Below are 24,739 nucleotides of genomic sequence, written 5' to 3' on the forward strand. Positions count from 1 at the left end.
GGAAACCGGAAGGCGGAAGGGGGGCTGTGAGGACGTGTTCGAGAAAGCCAGAGCCCGAGCCGGCGGGGCCGGCGTTATGGAACCGCTATACCAGCAAACGCACAAGTGAGGGCCGGGTCGGGTAGCGGGCGGGAGCTAGGCGAGGCCGGCCCCTGGCTGGGGCGTCCGGTGTCCGCCCATATAGAAGCCGAGTCCTTCTGCTTGGCACTGCCGCGGGCGGCTCGGAAGTGCTCGGTCTGTGACCGGATGCCTATGTCAGAAGCGGATGAGGGTCCGGCTTGGGCCCAGAGACGTTGAGCCAGATGGCTTCAGGGGTCTGCCAAGTCCGTGACGACCTGCTGGATAGACTGGGTGAAGGAAAAGCCACCCACTTGCAGATTATAATCCTTTGTCCAGCACCTGTCAGTTCAGTGCTCCGGGTTGGTAGGGCCCGGTGGGAGACCTGGCTCCTGCCCTTGGGAGTCGTCCGTTTAGTTGGAGAATAAAGGCACGTACGAAAAAAGCATTTTTAACCGATTTGATTTATACTGAAGACAAGATTCCTGGTACAAAGAAATAGCTGTACAGTAGCATTTACTGTTATTACTTGTGAGTTGTATCTGGTTACAGGTTACCCTTAAATGATAGAGTTTTGGTGTATAGTTTCTCATAACTGAAATTCCTTCGCAGTGCCTTTTATTGTACTGCCTTTTTTGAAAGTTGCTGAAATACGTCGTTAGGCTTGGTAATAGGGACTATACCTATCCTGTTTTGTTAGGAAAAAAATTATGATGTCTTTCTTATTGTGGTAGATTATACATAACAAAATTTACCGTTTCAGCCATTACTAAATGTACAATTCAGTGACATGAAGTATATTTGCAATTCACATCAGCAGTGTCTGTTTCCCATTCCACCCTTCTAGAACCCCTGAACCGGTGTTCTGTTTTCTATGAATTTACCTATTCTGAATAGCTCAGAGAAGTAGAATCATATAATATTCATTACTTTTGTTTCTGTCTTATTTTACCTAGCATGTTTTCAAGGTTTATCTGTATGGTGCCACATACCAGAATCACATTTCTTCTAATGACAATATTACTACTATTCCGTTGTAGCCTATACAACTCTTTGTAACCCACCCATCTATTGTTGGGCACTTGGGTTGCTACCACCTTTTGGCTATTGAGAATAATGTTGCCACAAACGTTGGTGTACAAGTGTGTTTTAGTCAGTTTACATTCTTTTGAGGTATATACCTTTACCTATCTTCTGAAACTTTCAAATTTATGCTATAGTTTTGGTCTGATAAAAATCACACCAGCAGGGACCAGCAGTTAGCATAATGGCTATGTCACTGGACTCCCATGTAGTCGACCGCGGTTCGAGTCCTGGACCCGGTGGCTTAAACTCACGCTGGGCACATGTGCGTGCGTGCCCAAGATCCTGAGAGGAGAATGGAGGAGAAGGGATGCAGCATGGCCATCCCCCCTGGGGGTTGATTTCTCGCTGTCTCTCTGTCTCTCTCTGTCTTTCTGGTGAGCGCACGCGCCCTATAGCGAAAATCTCTCCAAAAAAAAAAAAAAAAATCACACCACCAGGGCCTAGAAATGAAATAAAATAATAGTCATCTCACCTCCCTAATTAATTCACAACAAAAGAAATGTTTTGGGACACTAGAAATAAGGAGGAAGATCATCCTTCTCTTTCTTTTCTGAGTTTATGGATTTCTTTTTACTTTGGGAACAAATTGTTTGATTGGGGGTGGGTAATAATACAGAATCTATCTTGTAATGACAGAATTTGCTTTTACATTAGGAATCTTTATTTTCATATAAATATTATAGGACGAGGCTCTAAAAACTAGTCTGAGACCTTTGGAAAAGGAATGAAACGGAAAGTTATTCTTGTATTACTAAGAAAGGGCAGACATTTACAATAGCAAGGCACAGTGGGCTTCATAGTGCCTTGAGGTTAGTCTGTTATACATGGTCTCATCTGGTTAATTCGTTTAAAGGATGTTGCTAGGGAGGCTGTTGCCCAGTTTTCAAGTGTAATTTTGTCGAGTCTCTGACCATAGTTGTTATCAGTGCCGCAGGTAGCTGATCGCAGGAAAATCTGGGCAGCTCAGAAGAGGAATACCAGTTGGCATCCCAGACAAGATTTAGGGATTGTAGATGAACTACTTGCCTTTGCAGCCCTACTGCAACTCTCCCTAAGACTCTAGCAGGGTTTATTAACTTTTTCTATCAAGGGTCAGAGAGTAACTATTTTAGGCTCTGCCACTCATACCGTCTCTGTGACAACTACTCAACTCTGCTATTGTAGAGTGAAAGCAGCCTTAGACAATATGTAAATGAACTGATGTGCCTGTGTTCTAAAATTTCATTTATCAAAATAAGTGGTGGGACAGTTTTGCCCCGCAACTCTTAGGAGTCACCCATTCATTCAGTGAATATTCAAGTGCCTGCTATGTGTAGGGTACCATTGTCAGTACTGGCAGTGCATCCCTGCCCTCGGGAGTTTACCTAGCTCATGATGTAGCATATTTTGATCTGCCTTTTCTCTGGAGTAGTAAACCAGCGTTGGGAGTTCTGAGGCTTCTCTTGCTTTGTTTTCATTTGTAAGATGATAGTTTGGGGTGGTTAAGTCAGTCTCTTTTCAGCTCCATAATACTCCATAATACTGGTGACTGAGTGTCTTTAAAAGGAGACACATGGAGTCCTGTGCACACCAGCAATTAACTTTTGCAGCTGTAGAATTAAGAGTTGTAGCTGAATTGACACCAGCAGTAACTACACATTAATTTTACTGGAACTTTGAACTTGTGAATACTTCTTGCCACGTCCCTGAATGTACATTGGAATTAGATCAGCACTTTGAAGTTCTGTATCTTGAAAACTTTTTAACTACCTGAGCAATGAATGAATGAAAAGGAAAAGGACTAGAAGCAATAAACACTTTACTCTTAAATAAAATTTTATTAAGATGAACTTTATAGAGATACTAATAGCTAGTCTCCTTTTTATATTTTTTTCCTTCTTTTTTCCCTTTAAAGATTATTTGTTTCTAGAGAACCAGCAGTTAGCGTAATGGCTATGTTGCTGGACTCCCACGTAGCCAACCGCGGTTTGCGTCCTGGACCCGGTGGCTTAAAACTCACACCGGGCGCGTGTGCGTGCGTACCCAAGATCCCGAGAGGAGAATGGAGAAGAAGGGATTGTGGCGTGACCATCCTCCCAGGGGGTGATTTCTCGCTTTCTGTCTCTATGTCTCTCTATCTGTCTGGCGAGTGCATGCACCCTATAGCGAAAACCTCTCCAAAAAAAAAAAAAATTATTTGTTTCTTTTCATGAGAGAAAAAGAGAAAACTAAACTCTCTCAACAGGGTCTCATCCCATGATCCACCTCCCCTGCCTCTCTCAGACTGCTAGATCACAGGCACATGTGTACACCCGGCAGTTTATAATTATGTTCTTGTTTTTTGCTGTGTTAGGCTAAAATCTGTCATCTTGAAAGATTTCGGTTTTGAGACTCCCGTAAGGATTATCGGCAGAGAATAAGCTCATTTTCTTTCCTGTATGTCATCTTTAAATAGTAGAAGAGCTCCTGCTCCCACCCCCCACCCCCCACATTTTAGTGTTTTTGTTTTCTTCTTTTCCTAGAGGCTTATTATGACTAGCTCTTTGGACTCTCTTCTGACTTCTAACTTCAGAACTTTTCCCCAGTCATTCTATTAATCTTCTATTGGAGAAAACCTTTGATTGGTGGCTCCCAAAATTGAATGCCATTCTGTATTTGTGTGTTTATTCCCCCCCCAAGGCTTTTGCCTTAGGGTGCATGCACTAGCCAGAGAGAGACAGAGACAGTAAAAGGGAAAGTGAGAAATCACCACCCACCTTAGGAGGATGGCCACACTGCAATCCCTTCTCCTCCATTCTCCTCCCAGGATCTTGGGCATGCACGCGCGCGCACACACACACACACACACACGTGCGCACACACACACACGCGCACGCACACACACACACACACACACACACACACACACGCCCAGGATGAGTTTCAAGCCAATGGATCCAGGACTTGAACCATGGTCAGCCATGTGGGAGTCCAGCAACATAACCACTACAGTATCTGTAGGCTTCTGTATGCTTAACTTAAAAAAAAAAAAAAAGTTGTTAGAGAGCATGTGTGCTCACCAGAAAGAGAGAGAGAGACAGGAGAGGGAGAAAGCACACCCAATAGGGTGTGATCATGCCACAGTTCCTTCTCCATTTCTCCATACATGTGCTCGGCATATTTTTTTCAAGCCAAGTCAGGCACTCATACACCATGATCAGCCATATGAGATCAGACTTCCTTAACCACTAGTCCACGGGGTAAGCTCTGACCTCGTTTTTAGAAAAAATGAAAGACAAAATACTTTTTTTTTTTTTGGAGAACTTTTTGCTATAGGGTGCGTGCACTCACCAGTCAGAGAGAGACAGAGAGATAGAAAGCGAGAAATCACCCCCCAGGGGGGATGGTCACGCTGCAGTCCCTTCTCCTCCATTCTCCTCTCAGGATCTTGGGCATGCACACATGCCCGGCATGAGTTTTAAGCCACCGGGTCCGGGACGCAAACCGCGGTTGACTACGTGGGAGTCCAGCGACATAGCCATTACGCTAACTGCTGGTTCCCAAGACAAAATACTTTTCATCTTTGACACATTTCATCTGTTTAGCCTAAGTGAAACATTTTAATATTTGTTTTGTTAAACAGCATCCTAACCAGTTATAGCACTGAATCATGCATATTTCATAGGTGTAAGTTGATTTTTTTTTTAATTCACTAGAGGGTGTGTGCACTTACTTGGGGTGGGGGTGGGGTCAATGAGAAAGCATCCCCTGTGGAGGATGGTCATGCATAGGTTTATTTTATAAGAGTACTGAACAAAACATAGTCAAAGGCAGCCCTATGGTGGATTGCGAGAAATCTTCCCAAGCATTCTTTGGGTATCATTGTATCATTCTTTGGGTATCAAGCCTTCCTTGAACCCCTCAATCTGTAGTATTGTCAAGCCATAGTGTTTTTTTTGGGGGGGGAGAGATTTTCGCTATAGGGTGCGGGCGCTCGCCAGACAGAGAGAGACAGAGACCTCCTCCATTCTCCTCTCGGGATCTTGGGCACACACGCACACGCTCCCAGCATGAGTTTTAAGCCACCAGGTCCGGGACGCAAACTGCGGTCGACTACGTGAGAGTCCAGCGACATAGCCATTATGCTAACTGCTGGTTCCCTCAAGCCATAGTTTTCATAAAATAGCATGAGGAACTGTCAAATGCCTCTTGAAATCAACATAAATTTACTGTGATGTCCCACTATAGTCATACTTGGATTTTGTTTCTCACTTGGCCATGGACCACTGTGATTTTATATCCCATTTGTTGAGTGAATGATGAATAGAGAAATGAATGAATGAGTATTCTCAGTAAGACTCTCACTTTTTTAAAAGATTCACTTATTCAATTTTATTTATTATTTTTAAATATGCTGTAGGGCATATGTACTCATGAGAGAGACAGAAAGAGAAAGGGAAAATGAGAAAGCAAGCCACCAGGTACAGTACTCGAACCATAGTCAGCCATGTGGGAGTCTAGCTCCTCAACCACCACACCTCCTGCTGGCCCCATCTCATGAAGATTCATAATTAATAAACATACTTCAGATTACTGATTTAAAGACAGTGGTGGAGAGGGTAGCAGGTACTGTAGTGGTTAAGGCACTGAACTTTCACATGGCTGACTATGGTTCGAGTCCCATACCTGGTGGCTTGAAAATCATGCTGGGTGTGTGTGTATGCATGCCCGAAATCCCAGGAGGAGAATAGAGGAGAAGGGATTGTAACATGGCTATCCCCCAGGGGGTGATTTCTCACTTTCCCTCTGTCTGTCTCTGGCAAGATCATGTACACTATGGCAAAAACCTTAAAAAAAATACAGGAACCCCCACCATTCTGTTCCCTCAGCCCCAAAGACAGCTACCCTCCTGTCTGTGATTTTTTATTCTCCATACATTTGTGTCTGTAAGCAATATATCCTACTGTTTAGTGTTTTTGTTTTTGTTTTTGTTTTTTTAGGTTTTTGCCATAGGGCGTGTGCACTTGCTGGAGAGAGACAGAGAGGGAAAGTGAGAAATCACCCCCTAGGAGGACGGCCACATCGCAATCCCTTTTCCTTCATTCTCCTCTTGGAATTTTTGGGCATGCACACACTTGGACCTGGTATATTTTTCAAGAGGCATCAAACATGTGGGAGTCTACCACCTTAACCAGCATACCACCTGCTGGTCCCTTTTTTGTGTGTGTTTTATCAAAACAGATCCTGGAGGTTTTTTTCATTTAATATTATCTTGTTTTGAAGATACTTTTATTGTCCATGTCAATACTAGTAAATCTGGCTCTTTTATTTGAACTGCTGTATAGCTTAATTAAACTGCTGAATTGTTCATTTTCTTCCTGAAGAACATTTGGGCTATTACCAGTTTTTCTGCCATATAGGTCCAGTCTGTTGTCAGAAACCCTTGGGAACAAATGTGCTTCAGAATCACATTTAGATTTTAGGAAAGAAACATGGTAGGAATCAGCAGTTAGCGTAATGGCTATGTCGCTGGACTCCCACATAGTCGACCGCGGTTAGCGTCCTGGACCCGGTGGCTTAAAACATGCCAGGCGCGTGTGGGTGCGTGCCCAAGATCCCGAGAGGAGAATGGAGGAGAAGGGATTGCAGTGTGACCACCCCCCTGGGGGGTGATTTCTCGCTTTCTGTCTCTCTGTCTCTGTCTGTCTGGCAAGTACACGTGCCCTATAGCGAAAAATCTCTCCAAAAAAAAAAAAAAAAAAGAAACATGGTACGCACTTCCTAGGTTATATAACACCCCCAACAGCATTTGGTAATAGAATACACATGAGTAAATGCAACAGAATTTCATACCATGTGGAATAAACAAAGACCATAAAAGGATTCATGTCCGGTCAGTTTTTGATGCCTAAGTCATTTATTACAGACTTAGAAGAAAAACTTGGATTTTAGGGCATTTTGGATATTAGAATTATGGATGGTAGATGATGGGCCTGTACAAAAATGCTTTGATGAACATCTCTTTTTAAAACATCTCCTTAATGTATGTCAGTATCTCACTAGGACGTATTTCTAAAAGTGGAATACTGGGTCATAGGATAGACTTGTTACTGTCAGAAAGCAATTAAAGTGTTTTATCAGATTATGATCCTATAAGCTGTCTGTGAGAATTCTAGTTTCCCCACATCCTTATCAACATGTTCTCAAATTTTAAAATACTTGTCAATCAGATGGGAGCAATGTAATCTTGTTTTTAATTTGGATTTTCCTCAGTAGTAAAGTGGAGTGTCCCTTCCTTTATTTATTGACCATTTAGGTTTCTTTTTCTGTCATTTCCCCTATGCTCATTTTAAAAAAATTACTTTGTTTGGCTTTTTCTTTTGATATGTAGCAGTTCTTTATATACTCTGGACATTATTCCTTTGTTAATCTGCTGGAGATATCTTCTAGCCCCAGTCTTTTTTTTTTTTTTTTTAATGGTGCCTTTGGTATAAAGAAGTTTTTTGTTTTAATATAGTCAGATTTATCAGTCTTCTTTTATGGCTTGTGAGTATGGGGGAGTAGTTTTTGGATTTTGTCTTATTTAAGAAATCCTGGGGGCCGGCGGGTAGCGTGGTGGTTAAGGGTGCTGGACTCCCACATAGCTGACCACAGTTAGAGTCCCAGACCTGGCTGCTGGCTTGCTTGCTTTCTCATTTTTTCTTTCTCTCTCTTCCTCTCTCTCATACACACTCTCTCCCTCTCTGGTCAAATTTAAATAAATAAATAAAGTTAAATAAAATAATTCTGTTTTAAAAAAAAGAAATCCTTCTTTAACCTGAGGTCTGAAGAAAACTCGAAAGCCTTTTTTTTACCTTTAGGTTTCAAACCATCTTCTGTATGGATAACAAACTGAGCTGTCAGCATTTATTGTAGTTCATTCTTTTCCAACTGGCCTGTGTCACCAAGTCTCCAAGTATCTGTGACTGCTTCTGAGCTCTTTTCTTTACCATTGATCAGGGTCACAGTTAAGGTTAGTCTATGCTTGTCCTTCTGTCCGTGTTCCTGTCTCTTCGAAGCTACCATATTGTTTTTATTATGGCTTTCTAATAATTATTATGGCTTTGTGATAAGTCTTTTTTTTTTTTTTTGAGAGGTTTTTGCTATAGGGCGCGTGCACTCGCCAGACAGACAGAGAGAGACAGAAAGCAAGAAGTCACCCCCCGGGGGGTTTGCCACGCCGCAATCCCTTCTCCTCCATTCTCCTCCATTCTCCTCTCGGGATCTTGGGCATGCATGCACACACGCCCGGCATGAATTTTAAGCCACCGGGTCCGGGATGCGAACCGCGGTTGACTACGTGGGAGTCCAGTGACATAGCCATTACGCTAACTGCTTGTCCCAGCTTTGTGATAACTCTTAATGGCAGGAGGAAGAAGCTGTCTCTTCTCATACTTCTTAAGGGTAGTCGTGACTATTTTTTGCCCCTCTCCTCTTTTTTATGATGTTGCTATTCCTGTTGATGATGTTACCAACCTTCAGATTTGCTGTTAAGTCACCACGGAAAATTTACCTCACCACCTGTATCCACACTTTTATAAGTCCCAATTCTCCTTTCCTTCAGCTTTGCCACCTATCTTTTATAGCTGCTACCCCAATGCATATGGCAGTTACCTGAAGCTACATTCCTACATCAGCTTCCGTGCTTCCCCATTCCAAAAGGTACTGGTCTTACCGAAGCAGCAGTCTGGCCTCTCTAGTAGCAATTTCTGGTTGCTTCTCAGAGCCATGGTCTTGCCTAGGAGCACTCTGGAAACCGTTAGACTGCTGCTCTAGCTTCTTCTGATGCCCCGGGTCATGTTTTGAGGCCACCAGAAAGCCCTGGAAAAGACTGGGGACTAGCCGAAGCTACATTTGGGCTCCTGGCGAGCACTGGTAAGCTTCAGGTCGCAGTTTGTAGTGCTCATGGTGGATGATTGTTGACCTTTCCCTCCAGGCTTGGGCATGATAGGAGAGCTCAGCAGAGCCGTTTCATGTGGACTGCAGTGCAGAGACACTTCGAGGTGGTTGTTGGGAACTAGTATAAACAGTATTCCAAGGAATGATCTTGGAGGTCTGCTAGGAAGGGATCTGAGGGTGACCTTGGCCAACCCCTCCAGAGAGGGCTCTGAGCCCTAACATCTGAGACCGTGCCAAGGGTCCCATGTCATGTTGCATTTCCAAATGAGAGGCAGTACCCCCATATTGCTGGGGATAGATGTTTACCAAGCAGGAGACCCCTGTCTTTCAGGCCTTCCTCTGAGTGGTTTCCTCCACTAATCGCCTTATCCCCTACTCCCCTCCAACCTGGCTGTCTTTCTAACAGTCCAGCCTGCTTGTACCCCACATGACATGCCTTGCACGCCTTTTTGCATATTGTTTTCTTCGCATCTTCCTTCACCAAATCATGTCTTTCTTCCTTCAGAGCGGATGCACAGGACTTTCTCTGTCCACAGAACTTCCCCAGCCAACTCTGTCTCAGCCCCAGCCCTTCTGTCTGCCTGCCTTGGCGTGGCACCACCCAGCACAGCAACTCAGCTTTCTGTTTGTTTACACTTCAGTGTGTTGGCTTTCTCGTAAATCTTCTCAGGGCTTTTTCATGTCTATCTGGCCTGTCATTCCTAATTACATTGTTTCTCAAGGACAAGGATTATATCTCCCCTGCCCTTTGACTCTTCCTAAGCACAGACCAGTGCTCAGCACATTGGGTCATCAAACAGAGAGTGGGATTGGCTGGATCCAGGTCGAGGTTCATCACTTGCTGTGTGACCTTGAACAAGCTACATAACCTTTCTGGGCTTCAATCTTATTTATAAAATGAGAATGATAATAGTACTTTCCTCGCAGGGTTATTGACTTAGCAGAATGTCTAAGACATGGTAAGCCCTCGGTAAATGCTGCCTGTTAGTGTTGTTATTAATATTAGTGTGAAGATAAGGAAAGCATGCCAAAAAGTGTGACCTAAAGTACCACATACAAATTTTACAGTTCAGTGATGTGGTCTATTTAAATCAGTTACATTTTGGCTTAGGAGAAATTGTCTTTCTTGGCTGAAGTGCTGTTGACTACTCCTATCTTACTCATATCCTCTCTCTTCCTTTTTTATTTTTGGAGAGGTTTTCACTATAGGGTGCATGCGCTCGCCAGACAGAGAGAGACAGAGACAGAAAGCGAGAAATCACCCCCCAGGGGGGATGGTCACGCTGCAATCCTTTCTCCTCCATTCTCCTCTCGGGATCTTGGGCACGCATGCACACGCGCCCGGCGTGAGTTTTAAGCCACCGGGTCCGGGACGCGAACCACGGTCGACTACGTGGGAGTCCAGCGACATAGCCATTACGCTAACTGCTGGTTCCCTCTCTCTTCCTTTGATAGGCAGGTCCACGAGATCCAGTCTCACATGGGACGCCTGGAGACTGCAGACAAGCAGTCTCTGCACTGTGAGTAATTAATTATGGAGACCAGAGTCCTTTCTATGCTGACTCGGTGCTAATGGGTTGGGTTTCCTGATTGCTTTCGGCCTCAGGTGCTTAATGTTTCAGTGTGGAATGAATTTCCTTGTTAGGGTGCACAGAAAAACCCTATGGGCAAAGTCACTGATTTCCCTGATTGTGCCCTTTGGAATCCCACATGTCTTATCCCCCATTACCCCTCCACTCAACCTGACATGGCCCTATGGGAATAGAGGTTCTCCCCCCACATCTGTCTTAATCTAATTACCTAGTCCTTAGAGGAATGTACTTCATAAAAATTCAGAGATGTTTAACTGCAATTGGCCATTTCTTCTGAGCTGAGAACTGTGGCTTTTTAGGAGGATTATTCAGAAATGAATAGCAATATTAATTAGTTTAGTTCCCACACCATGGTTTCTTTTGAGTGGCATACTGGTTTTGATTTTTTTTTTTTTCTAATCTAAGAAAAAGTCCTTTTTCTGAATCAGTCATACAGACACTACCTGTAAAAGCTGCCTTATCTCATTGCTCTGCTCACACCATACCCGTTTCTCCTGTTTTTCGCTCTCTTAAAGTTTGTGTTTTTTTGTTTGTTTGTTTTTTTAGAGAGAGAGAGAAGAAAGACAAGCACCCTGAGTAGCCTCTTAGACCACACTCCTCCCCCATCAGCCTTTCAGCTAGCCAGGACCGCAGGCATGCATGTTTGCCTGGCATGTCCAGGTCGACCTGGGGTTCACACTAGATCTTCAGACTTGCAGCATCACAGAACTTTGTCCTGCTACTCTGCCCCCAGGGCTTCACCTTCCTGTTTCTCTGCCTCTTTCAAAAGCATGTTTTCTTGGGCCAGCTGGATCCCACATGGCCAACTCAGCAGTTCGAGTCCTGGACCAGGCTTGAAAATTACTCTGGGCACAAATGCATGCATGCCCAAAATCCTGAGAGGAGACTGGGTGAGAAAGGATTGTGGCATGGCCATCCCCCTGGGAGAAGTGATTTCTGACCTTTTTTTTTTTTTTTAGAGGTTTTTACCATAGGGCACGTGCACTCGCCAGAAAGACAGAGAGACGGAAAGCAAGAAATCACCCCCCAAGGGAGGAAGGCCACGCCGCAATCCCTGGGAGAAGTGATTTCTCATATCCCCCCCCCCTCTCTCTCTAGCAGGTGCACATGCCCTATAGCAAGAAACTTGGGGGAAAAAAAAAGCAAGAAAGCATTTTTTTCTTGGTTCTGTGCCCTGCTTTGTTCTCAGCTAAACTATTAATATGTGTTTGCTGTGGTTGCCAAGCGCTCGTGAAAGGGTCAGTGTCATCGTTGTTGCTTCTTCATGGGGCAAGGAGCAGTCTAGACGCTTCTTTGTGTGCAGTTCTGTCCATTGCACTCATTTGCCTTCCCAGCAACCTCATTGGTACATGATTAGAAATGGAAAACAGGTCATTTGGACCATCTCATCAAAAGGGATAAGAAAAATGACCGTATTTATCATATCATTTTACTTCTGTGGAGTCTTTCCTGGGCCTTTCCTATTGCTACTTCCTCTGTTTTAGGGACTCCAACATTGCTCAGCCCATCTAGTCTTACAGAAAGTCTGAAGGGCATTCTTCTGCCTATGTTTCACATACCAACCTTCTCCTTCCTTTATGCTTTTTTTTTTTAAATCTCATTACTATAAGTAACTCAGTTTACAGGTTTTACTGACAGGCTTTTTACTAGGTATTTATAATCTATCTGTAAACAATCTCAAAGGAAAACAGTCCCGTAATCAGAAAATTTAGCTTAAAATATTTATTTGGACAACCATTAAATGTTCATTTTATTTAAAAGGTGGCTCAATTTTTTTTCTTTTTCTTTTTCTTTTTTTTGAGAGGTTTTTGGTATAGGGCACATGCACTCGCCAGAAAAACAGAGACAGAGAGACAGAAAGTGAGAAATCACCCCCCAGGGGTGTTGGCCATGATGGAGTCCCTTCTGCCCCATTCTCTTCTTGGGATCTTGGGCATGCACGCACATGCACCCGGCATGAGTTTAAGCCACCAAGTCTGGGACTTGAACTGCTAGTCGACTACGTGGGAGTCCAGCAACATAGTCATTTTGCCAACTGCTGGTCCCAAAAGGTGGCAAATTTCTACCTTCAGCTTTTAAAAAATTAATATATAGCATGAACAGAGTGTGTATGTATATGTTTGAATATATGTCTGTGTGTGTGTGTGTGTGTGTTTGTTTTTGCTATAGAGTGTGTGTGCTCACCAGAGAGACAAAAACTGAGAAATCACCCCCCAGGGGAATGGCCACCCTGCAGTCCCTTCTCCATTCTCCTCCCAGGATTTTGGGCATGCACGCACATGTACCTGGCGTGAGTTTCAAGCTGCCAGGTCAAGTACTTGAACCACAGTTGACTGTGGGATTTTAGCACCTTCATCCACTATGCCACCTTCTGGCCCCTTGAATCAGTATTTCTAAGATACCTTGAAGTTTCATTGCACATTAGTGTATATAGTTTTTTCTTTTTTTTGATTTTTTTATTGGATATAAGGGGAAATGTTCGATTTACTATTCTAATTTGAGTTCACTATCTCCTTTACAGCAGTTATTCTTTTTTCTCTTTTGTGCAGTATTAGAAAATGAAATCCAAGCAAGCATAGACCAGATATTCAGCCGTCTAGAACGTCTGGAGATTTTGTCCAGCAAGGAGCCCCCTAACAAAAGGCAGAATGCCAAACTGTGAGTGCTGACCTCTGACATGGCTCTGCTCCTCCCCAACCCAACCATCAAGGCAGGCCTTTCTCCTAGGGAAGGCTAACAATTATTCTGAAAATATGTTTATGTGTCAAAAAAACTTAAGACTGCATAGGTAGTGTTCTCCAAAATGACACAATCCTGAGTAATCCTCCTTCAAAATAAAAAGTTGTGAGGTTTGTGGCTCAGCAGCCTTGTGATCCCTTACCTCTTTGTTGTCATATAGAAATGTTGCCTCAATTCTGTCTTTTCTGATCAGATCCAGGGTACTTGAAGCCTAATGCTGCCAGGAAGTTTTGCTCTGCTCTTTAGTTTCTGCTGTGTTCTTGGATTGAAATGAAACCTCACTCTTAGTCACTTTGATCAGTCTATTTAGAATGAAATACTGATCTAGTGGCTGATTCTCCACCATGAAATTAAAATGAAACCACCTTTACCACTTCCACCTCGAGCCCCTGCTCCCAAAAGGTGTATGTAACTTCCCTGATGCTTTACCTCAAAGCTGCCCTCGAGCATCTTCCAGGAGAGTGATATAATCCATAGAAGGTCAGGAAGAGGTCAGGGGACCTGTTTCCTGTCACCTGCTTCCTGTCATGCTTCCAGAATCAGAGACAGCAAATAGGCAGCAAAGCTGCTGGGATCGTGTGTATGGCAGCCTCACTTTAACCACAGACTGCTCCTCAGTTTCAGCAACACTGATCGAAATCAGATTTCTTGGGGGATAGCATGAAGTGGTGTAGGGAGAAGTAGGAAATGTCTTCTGTCATGAGCACAAAGTCTGGCTACCTCAAATTATGCTGCCCCAGGTTCCTGGAATTTAATCTCCCTCTCCATCAATTCCAGTCGTGTTGACCAGTTGAAGTATGATGTTCAGCACCTGCAGACTGCTCTCAGAATCTTCCAGCATCGGCGCTACGCAAATGAGGAACAGGAAAGACAGCGAGAAGAGCTAATGTCTCGCACCTTCACCGCTAATGTAAGCAGGGCGCCTGGTGGGGGCTGGCTGGACCTTGACAATTGTTGGGGCTAGAGCTCAGGTCTCTCAGTTTCAATTTTTAGGGGGTGTCCAAAGCAGACTAATGAGCAGAATACCTACTAGAAATGGCAGTGGACTTTGTACATAGCCAGAGAGGCTACGAGAGAATCTATCTAACACAAAAACCTGAAGAGGAAGTAGTTAAATTGAAGGAAGGGCAGAGGCGAAAATTACCTGGTTTGACTGGTCTGATGCAGAGAGGTGGAAGTTCACATGATAGAAACGTTTTTCTGGGTAGATAGAGACAAGCGATTAGACTGAGACCATTTGTAGAGAAGGCGGCAGCATTTCAAAGCTGCCTTCAGGCAGTTGCCATTGTGCCGTGTATGTGTGTGGTTCCAGTGTCGGATGCATTAGATGTTTTTGCCCCTGTTCTGAGCAGCAATTTGGAGGAATTTGTTAACAGATGTTTAGCGTTAGATGGACTGCTTAAGTCTGTTTGGAAAAAGCCTGTTGGTTTGCATGTTTGATTTCTTAGAACTCATCGTCCCTACCCTTTAGTCTCAATAGGAGCATTTCGTACACATGGCTATACACGAGGACTTCAAAAAGTTCATAGAAAAGTGGAAATAAAGTACATGTTTATTTTGGCACAAAGGAGTTTTGAAAATCTTGCATAGTTTTTTCATAATACATATTTTCCATGAACTCTTTGAAGATCTCTGGTCGAACAAACTGATCTTTTTCTGTCCTGCATGACGTATTCTACCAAACTAGATGGTTTTGTTTTTGTGTATCTAATTTTTCACCAAGAGGTATCAGGTTTTTAAGCCTATCATCAGAATTTAAAATAATTTCCCACTTTGCAGATGTTTAACTCCCAGTTGCTGCTTCTGTGCTTTGCAACATATTTCCTTGAGTGTTTCGGAATGTGCCTACATAGTTTCTGTTTCTTCAGACTAATCCATCAAGTCAGAATGACTAACAATTCAGAAATGTAATGAACTATGACACATTAAAAGATGGTGCCTGTGCTTTTGACAGGTTTTTATTTTTTAAAAATAGTTTTAGTATGCATTCAGGCCCTTTTTAAAATAATTATTTTATTTAACTTTATTTATTTACTTTTAATTTGACCAGAGAGGGACAGAGTGGGATAGAGAGAAAGAGATTTAAAAAGTGAGGAAGCAAGCCGCCAAGTCTGGGACTTGAACCACTCAGCCATGTGAGAGTCTAGCTCTCTTAACCACACCACCACATACTGGCCCAATTCAGGCCCTTTTTAGGTCAGGGGTATTTTGTTTCTACAGCCTGGTGCAGTGCTCTACATAGAGTGGGCCATTAATAAACAGTAATATATTTTCTTGAAAGATACTTGTCAGCCCTACCTTTTTTGATGTGAGGGCAAGAAAGATGTATATATCGGAATCATTCAGTAAATGCTTGTCAAATGAATACATGAAGCGAGGTCTCGAATTGGTTCCCTCAAACATTGGAGTCTTTTTTTTAATAATTATTTTATTTTATGTATTCATTTATTTTTTAATTTGATCAGAAAGAGACAGAGGGTGAGAGTGAGAGAGAGATGAAGTGAGAAAGCAAGCCACCAGATTCAGGACTTGAACCCTGATCAGCCATGTGGGAGTGTCCAGCGCCTTAACCTCCACGCCATCTGCTGGTCCCCCAAACATTGGAGTCTTGACCCACTGAGCAATAGTGGTATGAACACTGCGAGGCAGTACCTGGGGAAAATTCAAGCCCCTTTGCTAGTAGAGATTACTGAGAAGTGATTCCAAATCTGAGCAGTGAAGACTTAATCTCCTTATAACTGTTGAAACTGGGATGTAGTTGGTAAAAACAACTTTTTGAAAGGAGAGTTTGTGACCAGCACAATTCAGAAAAAACACCATCATAGCTGGTAATGACTTGTTCCTGTCTTAGCCCACTTTCAAAATTAGAACCATCAAAATTGTCTTTGTGTTTTTCCTGGCAGTATGATTAAGAGGGCAGGCCTGGTGCTCAGTACTAGAATTCTTGCCCCCACTGGACGTCTTACCAACTTTATATGGTAAGGTACTCTGTCTCTCTGAGCTTCAGGTTCTTCATCTGTAAAATGGGGATAATTAGATGAATTGTTTTGTAGCATGAGAATTAAGTGAGCTTAGGTTAATGAGCCTTTACAGAAGAAAAGTACTTGATCAGGAGTAGTTTATCCCTTCCTTCCTTCCCTTCCCTTTTTTTTTTTTTTTTTTTTTTTTTTTATGGTTGCTATATATCATTTTGCTCACTGGGGAGAGGCAGAGGGAGAAAAAGAGAGAAGGTGGAAATGTACCTATCCCCAGGAGTGTTGACCATGCCACAATCCTTCTCCTCTTGAGATTTTGGGCAGGCATGCACACATGCCTGGTATATTTTTCAAGCCACCAAGACCAAGACTTGAATCACACAGTCAGCCATATGGGATCCAGCCACCTTAACCAGTGTGCCACCTGGCAGGCCCTCTCCCTTCATTTCTTTAGCAAACTTAATTTACTTCTCAGAATAGTGCCATCTGGAATGCCATTAAGCCTCAGTAGAAAGCACAGTCTACTGTATCCTTCATCTGTATCTGTTGGACAGGTAAGCTCTAGATAAAATAGCCAAAGAATAGAAACACACATTTCATACTGCATTAAGGGGGGAGCCAAGTAAAGGCACCCTTAAATGAACTAGGAGGTTAGTGAGTAGTCTGAGAACACTTGTTGGAGAAACCCAAGATACTTTTGAAGGTATAGTTTTTCCTAAATGGGGATAATGGTCCAGAGACAGGTTAACAGTGCTTGTGTAGCAGAACTCATTTGGAAGTGACAGATCTGAAAGAAGTTCCTCTTCTGTGTGAATTTAGCTCTTTGCTTTGCATTTTATTCTCTGTTAGCTTCCTCTAACTTCTGCACCGTTCCCACTGGCTGTTCTTCTGGCTTGGCCTTGGCCAAGAGGCAGAGCAGTCAGATGCGGGGGGATCCCAGGAACTGACTAGCAAGCAAAGTTAATCAGGCACTTGCATTTCTTTCACAGGACTCTGACACCACCATACCAATGGATGAATCACTGCAGTTTAACTCCTCCCTCCAGAAAATTCACAACGGCATGGATGACCTCATTGGAGGCGGGCACAGTATTCTGGAGGGACTGAGGGCCCAGAGACTGACCTTGAAGGTGGGGTCCTTTCTGGGGTACAGGGAGAAGGCCTCTTGTTTCGGCCTCATCCAGCAGTTTGGTACCTGTGTTTACATTTGCTTTTGTGTCTGCAAATATTGTGACCCTTAAGTTTGTCATCTTCCTGTTGGGAGTTGAATTGTTGTGAGCCCCCAAGTTACCACATTTCCTTTGACAGTGCTTGAAATGAACCATAAAGTGGCCTCTGTTGGTCTTTTCCTGCTTACTGAACTTACCATGAAAGTAACTGCTTCAGCTGAGAAATTTGTATAGAACCTTCTGGAATAAGAACTAAGATGTGGCTGTATTTTGGTTCCTTACTCTAAGATGATTTTCCTTTGGGGCACCTGCTGTGGATTACCATATATCTGAGGCCTTTTCAATCCTTATGGGTAAGGTCTTAGGGCTGGTCAGCTGTAGTAGGTAGCTTTGAGCACATCTGATGGTGACCCCCAGTGACTCTTCACCCTTTAGTCACAGGTATTCTAGGAACCCTCCCCCGTGGCACTGCTGAGACTTCAGCCCCCTGGGAGTGCTTTACAGAAAACATTGCACAGACTCTGATGTCAGTTACGATGTTTCAGCCTCAGCCCTTTTCCTGTATCAACCCTGATGGAGAATGGGGTGTGGGCTCTGTCTGTTATCGGGGTGTGGTGCCCTGTGAACCAAGCACTCCCAGCCACTGAGCTGTGAGAAACAGTCACTCGGAAGCTTTATCTTCGTTTTTCTTGGACCACGATGAGCGTGTCAGCTCCACAGGACTTCAGTACGTTTCTGAACAGCCCCTGCCATCTTTACCCAGGAGTCAGGCAAGCTGCAAGTGAAACTCACCTCCTGCTGACATTTGTAGCATTTCACATAGCCTGGAAGGATGGTCTGCAGCAGTGTGCTGGGTACCCCTCTTTCCAAGCAGCCACCTGCCATAATCAAAACCAACACCTGTTGAGTAGTCTGCCTCTTCTGTAGAGAACTGCTGGGCTCCTGTCCATATATCAGAAGAGCCCTTTTAGGACAAGACTCCCATGTCACACTCATGAAGAGCCAGAGGGTTAGACCTTAGTGTTAAAGCAAGTGTTAGCTTCCTGCCAAAGTCTGGAATCACTTAGGAGTCTAGCACCTTCTGGCACCTTCGTTGACTTCAGAGGTGAAGTGCTGGGAAGCCTTTTGAGTGATTGCGGGTTGAGACTTGAGGTTTCTTGTTTAGTTTGTTTTCCTCTGCACACTTTTTGTGCCTGTCTTGTTTCTTGATTCTCTCCAGCTGCCTCCTAGCCCACCTCTGTCAGGGAAACTTCTACCTAAACCATTTGAAAGGAACATGGGAGAGAGCACGAGGAGCTGGACTGAAGCTCGCTGCCTTGGGCAGTTCGTGGTTAACGATAAATACATTTTTTTTAAAAATTTATGGCTCAGGACCAGCAGATGGTATTGCTTACCTCACTGGATTCCCATGCAGTTGACCGCAGTTTAAGTCCCAGATCTGGCAGCTTAAAACTCATACTGGGCACATGTGTGTGCATGCCCAAGATCCCGAGAGGAGAATGGAGAAGGGATTGTGGTGTGGCCATCTCCCCTGGGGAGTGATGTTTCCCTTTCTGTCTGTCTGTCTCTATCTCTCCAGCAAGTGTACTTGCCCTCTAGCAAAAATCTCTCTTAAAAAAAATTATGGTTATTTCTAGATTATTTTTAAAGCTTGATCTTTGAATCTCATATGATGAGAAAGTAATCTACACTTTCAAAGCTAAGCGGAACCTTTAGCTAGAATCTAATTTTTATTGTCACTCTCATAGAAAAACAAAAACACATTTCTCTGGTCTCCTCTGATGTCAGTCAAGCTCAGCTCGAGACCTCTTTTGATGAGGCTTACTGACTTGTTCATTGTTGCCTAGACAGAATATTGGAACTGAGTCAGGGTTCTTGGTGCCTTGCATTATTCCCTTTCCTCTTCTCTCAGTTGCTCATTCATTTGTGTATTTGCAAAGATGAGTGTGGAACATTAGGTCAGATGCCTTCCAGGCAAGTGCCGTAGGAGATGTGTGCATAAATAATTCCCCGGCATTCATTTACATTACTTCATAATAAATTGAATGTGCTTTAAAACGACAATTAGAAATCAGTGAGGGCGGCCGGCAGGTAGCATGGGGGACACCGGACTCCCACATTGTCAATTGCAGTTCGAGTCCCGGACCTGGCAGCTTGCTTTCTCACTTTCCCTTTCTGTTTCTCTCTCTCTTGCTCTGTCCCTCTGTGGTCAAATTAAAAATAAATAAATAAAGTTAAGTAAAATAATTTTTAAAAGAAAGCAGTGAGGGAGGTCTATTGTTTAGGAATAAAATACCCTTTTCTTTCAGTGGTGGATGGTGACATTTCTGTAGGTTTTAGGTCTTCATACTGGCGTCTGTCCCTCATGTTTTTTGTCTTTCCATGTTTTCCCACTTCAAACCCTCATGTACATTTGGACATTGACACATTGTACTCAGTAGAATCCTCGGAGAGGTATAATTCATATACAGTGATGTGTGCATGCCCAAGATCCCGAGAGGAGAATGGAGAAGGGATTGTGGTGTGGCCATCTCCCCTGGGGAGTGATGTTTCCCTTTCTGTCTGTCTGTCTCTATCTCTCCAGCAAGTGTACTTGCCCTCTAGCAAAAATCTCTCTTAAAAAAAATTATGGTTATTTCTAGATTATTTTTAAAGCTTGATCTTTGAATCTCATATGATGAGAAAGTAATCTACACTTTCAAAGCTAAGCGGAACCTTTAGCTAGAATCTAATTTTTATTGTCACTCTCATAGAAAAACAAAAACACATTTCTCTGGTCTCCTCTGATGTCAGTCAAGCTCAGCTCGAGACCTCTTTTGATGAGGCTTACTGACTTGTTCATTGTTGCCTAGACAGAATATTGGAACTGAGTCAGGGTTCTTGGTGCCTTGCATTATTCCCTTTCCTCTTCTCTCAGTTGCTCATTCATTTGTGTATTTGCAAAGATGAGTGTGGAACATTAGGTCAGATGCCTTCCAGGCAAGTGCCGTAGGAGATGTGTGCATAAATAATTCCCCGGCATTCATTTACATTACTTCATAATAAATTGAATGTGCTTTAAAACGACAATTAGAAATCAGTGAGGGCGGCCGGCAGGTAGCATGGGGGACACCGGACTCCCACATTGTCAATTGCAGTTCGAGTCCCGGACCTGGCAGCTTGCTTTCTCACTTTCCCTTTCTGTTTCTCTCTCTCTTGCTCTGTCCCTCTGTGGTCAAATTAAAAATAAATAAATAAAGTTAAGTAAAATAATTTTTAAAAGAAAGCAGTGAGGGAGGTCTATTGTTTAGGAATAAAATACCCTTTTCTTTCAGTGGTGGATGGTGACATTTCTGTAGGTTTTAGGTCTTCATACTGGCGTCTGTCCCTCATGTTTTTTGTCTTTCCATGTTTTCCCACTTCAAACCCTCATGTACATTTGGACATTGACACATTGTACTCAGTAGAATCCTCGGAGAGGTATAATTCATATACAGTGAGATGTACAGATCTTATTTATACAGTTTCGTTGAGTTTGACAACTTAGATACTGCTTTGTTGCTCACACTCCTCTCAAGATAGAGGCTGTTTTCATCATCCTGAGGATTCCCCAAACCTGCTCCTGTCAGTCTGCCCCTCTCCCCAGCAACCACAGTTCTGATTGATTGCACTATCAGTTAGTTTTGCCAGTTACCAAACTTCATGTAAATGTGTTTATACTCGTATTTTGTGTCACTTCTTTCTCTCAAGGGTCCTTCATGCTGTTACATGTTTGGTTACACGTTGGTGATTAGGTCCTTCTTATTGCTAACCTCTGTTCCATTGTGCAGAGAAACCATAATTTGTTTATCCATCCCCTCGTTGATGGACAGGATCGCTTCCAGTTTTTAAATACTCTGTTTTCTTTCCCTGACACTTTATTGTGCTTTTAACTCTTATGTTTAATTCTATGATCCATCTCAAATTAATTTTTACATATAATGTGGACCAAGGTTCATTTTTCATATACATACTATATACAGGGTTTTCAAAAGAAACATCTATGCATGGATTTCAAGACGTTTTTGGAAAAAAAAAAAAACAACAACTCTAATTCCATTACCATGAACTTTTTGAAATCCTCTCAGATGATATATATGAAATAGAAATATCTACATATGATAAACATGCGTGTTATTTTATTATATGATCAATTTTTCCAACACCATTTGTGGAAATGACTTTTCTTTCTTCTTTGCATCACTCTGGTACCTTAGTAAAACATAAGCCATACAAGAGTGACTCTATTTCTGGTTGGTATTGCTTTCTGTATGCTCTCAGCTTTATCAAGAGAGTGTCAGGTAGGGCCAGCAAGTAGCACTGTGGTTAAGATGCTGGACACTCCCACCTGGCTGACCACAGTCTGAGTTCCAGACCTGATGGCTTGCTTTCTCACTTTCTCTGTGTGTGTCTGTCTGGTCAAATTAAGATAAATGATTGCATAAATAAAATTAAATGATTCTTAAAAAAACAAAAAAAGAATGTCAGATAAAGTGCCATCTTATGATGACATTGTCACATACACACACACCCAGAAAGTAACTTGATCTTTTTTTTTTTTTTTTTCCCTTCTCTGCGCAGGGGACTCAGAAGAAGATCCTTGACATTGCCAACATGCTGGGTTTGTCCAACACGGTGATGCGGCTCATCGAGAAACGGGCTTTCCAGGACAAGTACTTCATGATCGGTGGAATGCTGCTTACCTGTGTGATCATGTTCCTGGTGGTGCAGTACCTGACATGAGGACATGAGCCAGCCAAGCCCAGCAGCTGAATGAGTTCCTACTGCGCGAGAGTGTGTGTGTGTGTGTGCATGAGAGAGAGGAGGGCCCAGAGGCCATCAAATGTCTGCCCATCTTAACTGTGAAGACCACTCGGGAGTAATTGTGATCTAGTTTCAAACCTGCTCTGATTTCAGTGACATCTTGGAGGGGAGCTAGTGCCACCAAGATATGTGGTACTTAGGAACTGAAAACTGTTCTCCCTCCGTCACCCTCTCCCTCTTACTGGGGGAGGAAGGAATGGCTTTGTCCTTATAGCAACTGCTGTGTACCCTGGGAAGGCTTCCAGGGTGGGCCTTGCAGGTAGGACAGTCCACAGTGCTCATACCTTGGCATCGTTGACCTTTCTGGTTCCCGATGTCAAGACTGGAGCAAAGGCAAACGGGAGAGGAAAGAGGCCTTGTGCACCCAGTATAGTAGATCATCACTTCCATCCCTCTAGTCACCTCCTGACCCACCAAAAACGACATGTACGTGGCTGATACTACTCGTTCTCTCTCCCTGGAAGCAGCTACCTAGGGGAACCAGTGGCATTGAAGCTGTTAATGATAACAAGTGAGATTTTCCACACTACAGTTTTTGGGTGTTTTTCCTTTCTGAAGTGAGGCCAGTGTTATTCTCGGGGAGTATTCAGTCCTGAGACTGAGGATTCTAGTCACTGATTTTTTTTTCCCCAGTGGTTAGTAGAATGATTGGCTTTTAAGGTTCAAAATTGTAATTTGGTACCTGTGCCCAAGCTTCAGTGTGCCTTTGCCCCTTAGAAAATAGCTGTAAGGGTTAGTGATTTGTCAATTACTGTCTCATCTCCAATTAGAGACAGCTCTACTTTTTTGGCTCAATTTTCTTCCTTGAGATGTAGTAGTACCTGCCAGCCTAGCCCCCAATCTGCTCAGCCAGTGTGGACAGATGCCATCCTGGACATGTTTTGGGGACCACAACCTTTTTACTTCTCTGACCAGCCCTGGATTAAGGCTATACCAGCACCTTGTGTATTGAGGGGTTTATTATAAAGCCAATTTGTTTTACAGTCTTCTAATGTAATTAATCACTGAAAGTACCAAGAGAGACCCAGTTGGCATATTTCTCATCTTGTCAGGCCCTGATATACCTAGGCTTAGTGGCCTCATGGGAAGATATAAACACTCAAAATTCCCCAGGAGCACCAGAAACCTGTCTGGTGTTAACCAGAAGTGTTAACCCTTCCTCTGACTGACTTGCCCACCTACTTCCCATCTGTTTTCTTAGTGCTTGCACGGTCTTCTCTTCTTTCTTTTCTGTATGTGTTCCATTCCACTGTTTTTACTCGCCTCCCACCTGTTTTGGTAGCAGTGATGGATTTTTACTTAAGGCACATCTGTGGCATAGCTTCCCGTTTGCTAAATTCTCTTCATTGTCACGGATTTCTAACATGAATTTCCTGGGTACTAATTTCACATTTTTTGTCAAACGGAATCTCCATCGCTCCTATACCTTTGGGCCGAATGGGCCCTAGTTGCTAAATAAGGAGGATTCCTACTTCTAGAAAGGATGGAGCCCTGAAAGCAGTGGGCTGGGGGTGTGGGCAGAGGGTCCACCTAGAGTGCAGACCTGGCTTTAACTTCAGGGAAGCACGGTTTAGGTTTCGAGCACAGGGCTCCTGGCAGCCCGTCAGATGGATTTTTAGGCTGCACAGACCTGACTCTCCTGTGCCCTGGGCACTTGAGGATCACACGAGCACACTGGAGAGAGATGTGCAAGGACCAGAAGAACTTTTTGAACTTGAACTCGGAGGCACAAAACCCATGCCCCAACCCTGCATTGACTGGTATGACATCTTTCTGTAGTGTACACAGGTGTATTTCAGCACTTATAGTGACTGTTGGCCTTGGTGAATCATGCTACAGCTTCAGAGTCAGTTTTTCGTACTTTGGAATAAAAAACGTGGAGGTGGTTTGTGGCTCTTTGTCACCTGGAGTTAGGAACAGTAGCCAGTGTGTCTGGAAACCCAGAGGCACTGAAGTTACGTGTCATCATGTGACTCCCTTTCCTCACACCTTCCCTTTCAGTGCTCTTCCAGAAACACACCTTAACCTTACTGGTACAACTGCCTCTAGACTGCCTCTACATCTGGGAGTGTTAGAAGGTCCCAGACCAAGGAAGGAGCGCCCTCTAGTGGACTCAGGGGTAAGAGAATGAATTTGTAGGTGGAGTTGGTCTGAGAAACTCCAGTAGGTAGACCTTATGCAGGGGTCCGGTGTGTCTATTGTAGCTTAAACAGGTGGGTCGTCGAGAGGAACTTGGGATGTCTTTATTGCACAGACGTTTACTCCAGGTATGACCAGATTAAGAAAAGCCAAACTCGAAAGTAGATTCTTGATAGAAGGCTTTGCTGATGGGTTTTGTCCTAAGTCACTTGCCCTAATAAATTTAAATAGGTTTGATTTGCAA

The 24,739-nt window shown here is 43.4% G+C and overlaps 1 protein-coding gene across 2 annotated transcripts; it reads left to right on the forward strand.

Moving 5' to 3' along the window:
• GOSR2 (golgi SNAP receptor complex member 2) lies at positions 1–24,739 on the forward strand. 2 transcript variants are annotated; one of them, XM_006159113.2, is made up of 6 exons: positions 1–105; positions 10,495–10,559; positions 13,181–13,289; positions 14,148–14,280; positions 17,335–17,475; positions 22,114–24,739. In XM_006159113.2, the coding sequence occupies exons 1-6, from the start codon at positions 77–79 to the stop codon at positions 22,273–22,275; spliced, it is 639 nt and encodes a 212-aa protein (XP_006159175.1). In that variant the 5' UTR covers positions 1–76; the 3' UTR covers positions 22,276–24,739. The 2 variants fall into 2 exon arrangements, with proteins under 2 accessions (XP_006159175.1, XP_027631797.1); XM_027775996.1 differs by lacking the exon at positions 17,335–17,475.

Source organism: Tupaia chinensis, unplaced genomic scaffold, assembly GCF_000334495.1.
Source record: "Tupaia chinensis unplaced genomic scaffold, TupChi_1.0 Scaffold000624_1, whole genome shotgun sequence".
NCBI classification, from domain to species: Eukaryota; Metazoa; Chordata; class Mammalia; order Scandentia; family Tupaiidae; genus Tupaia; species Tupaia belangeri.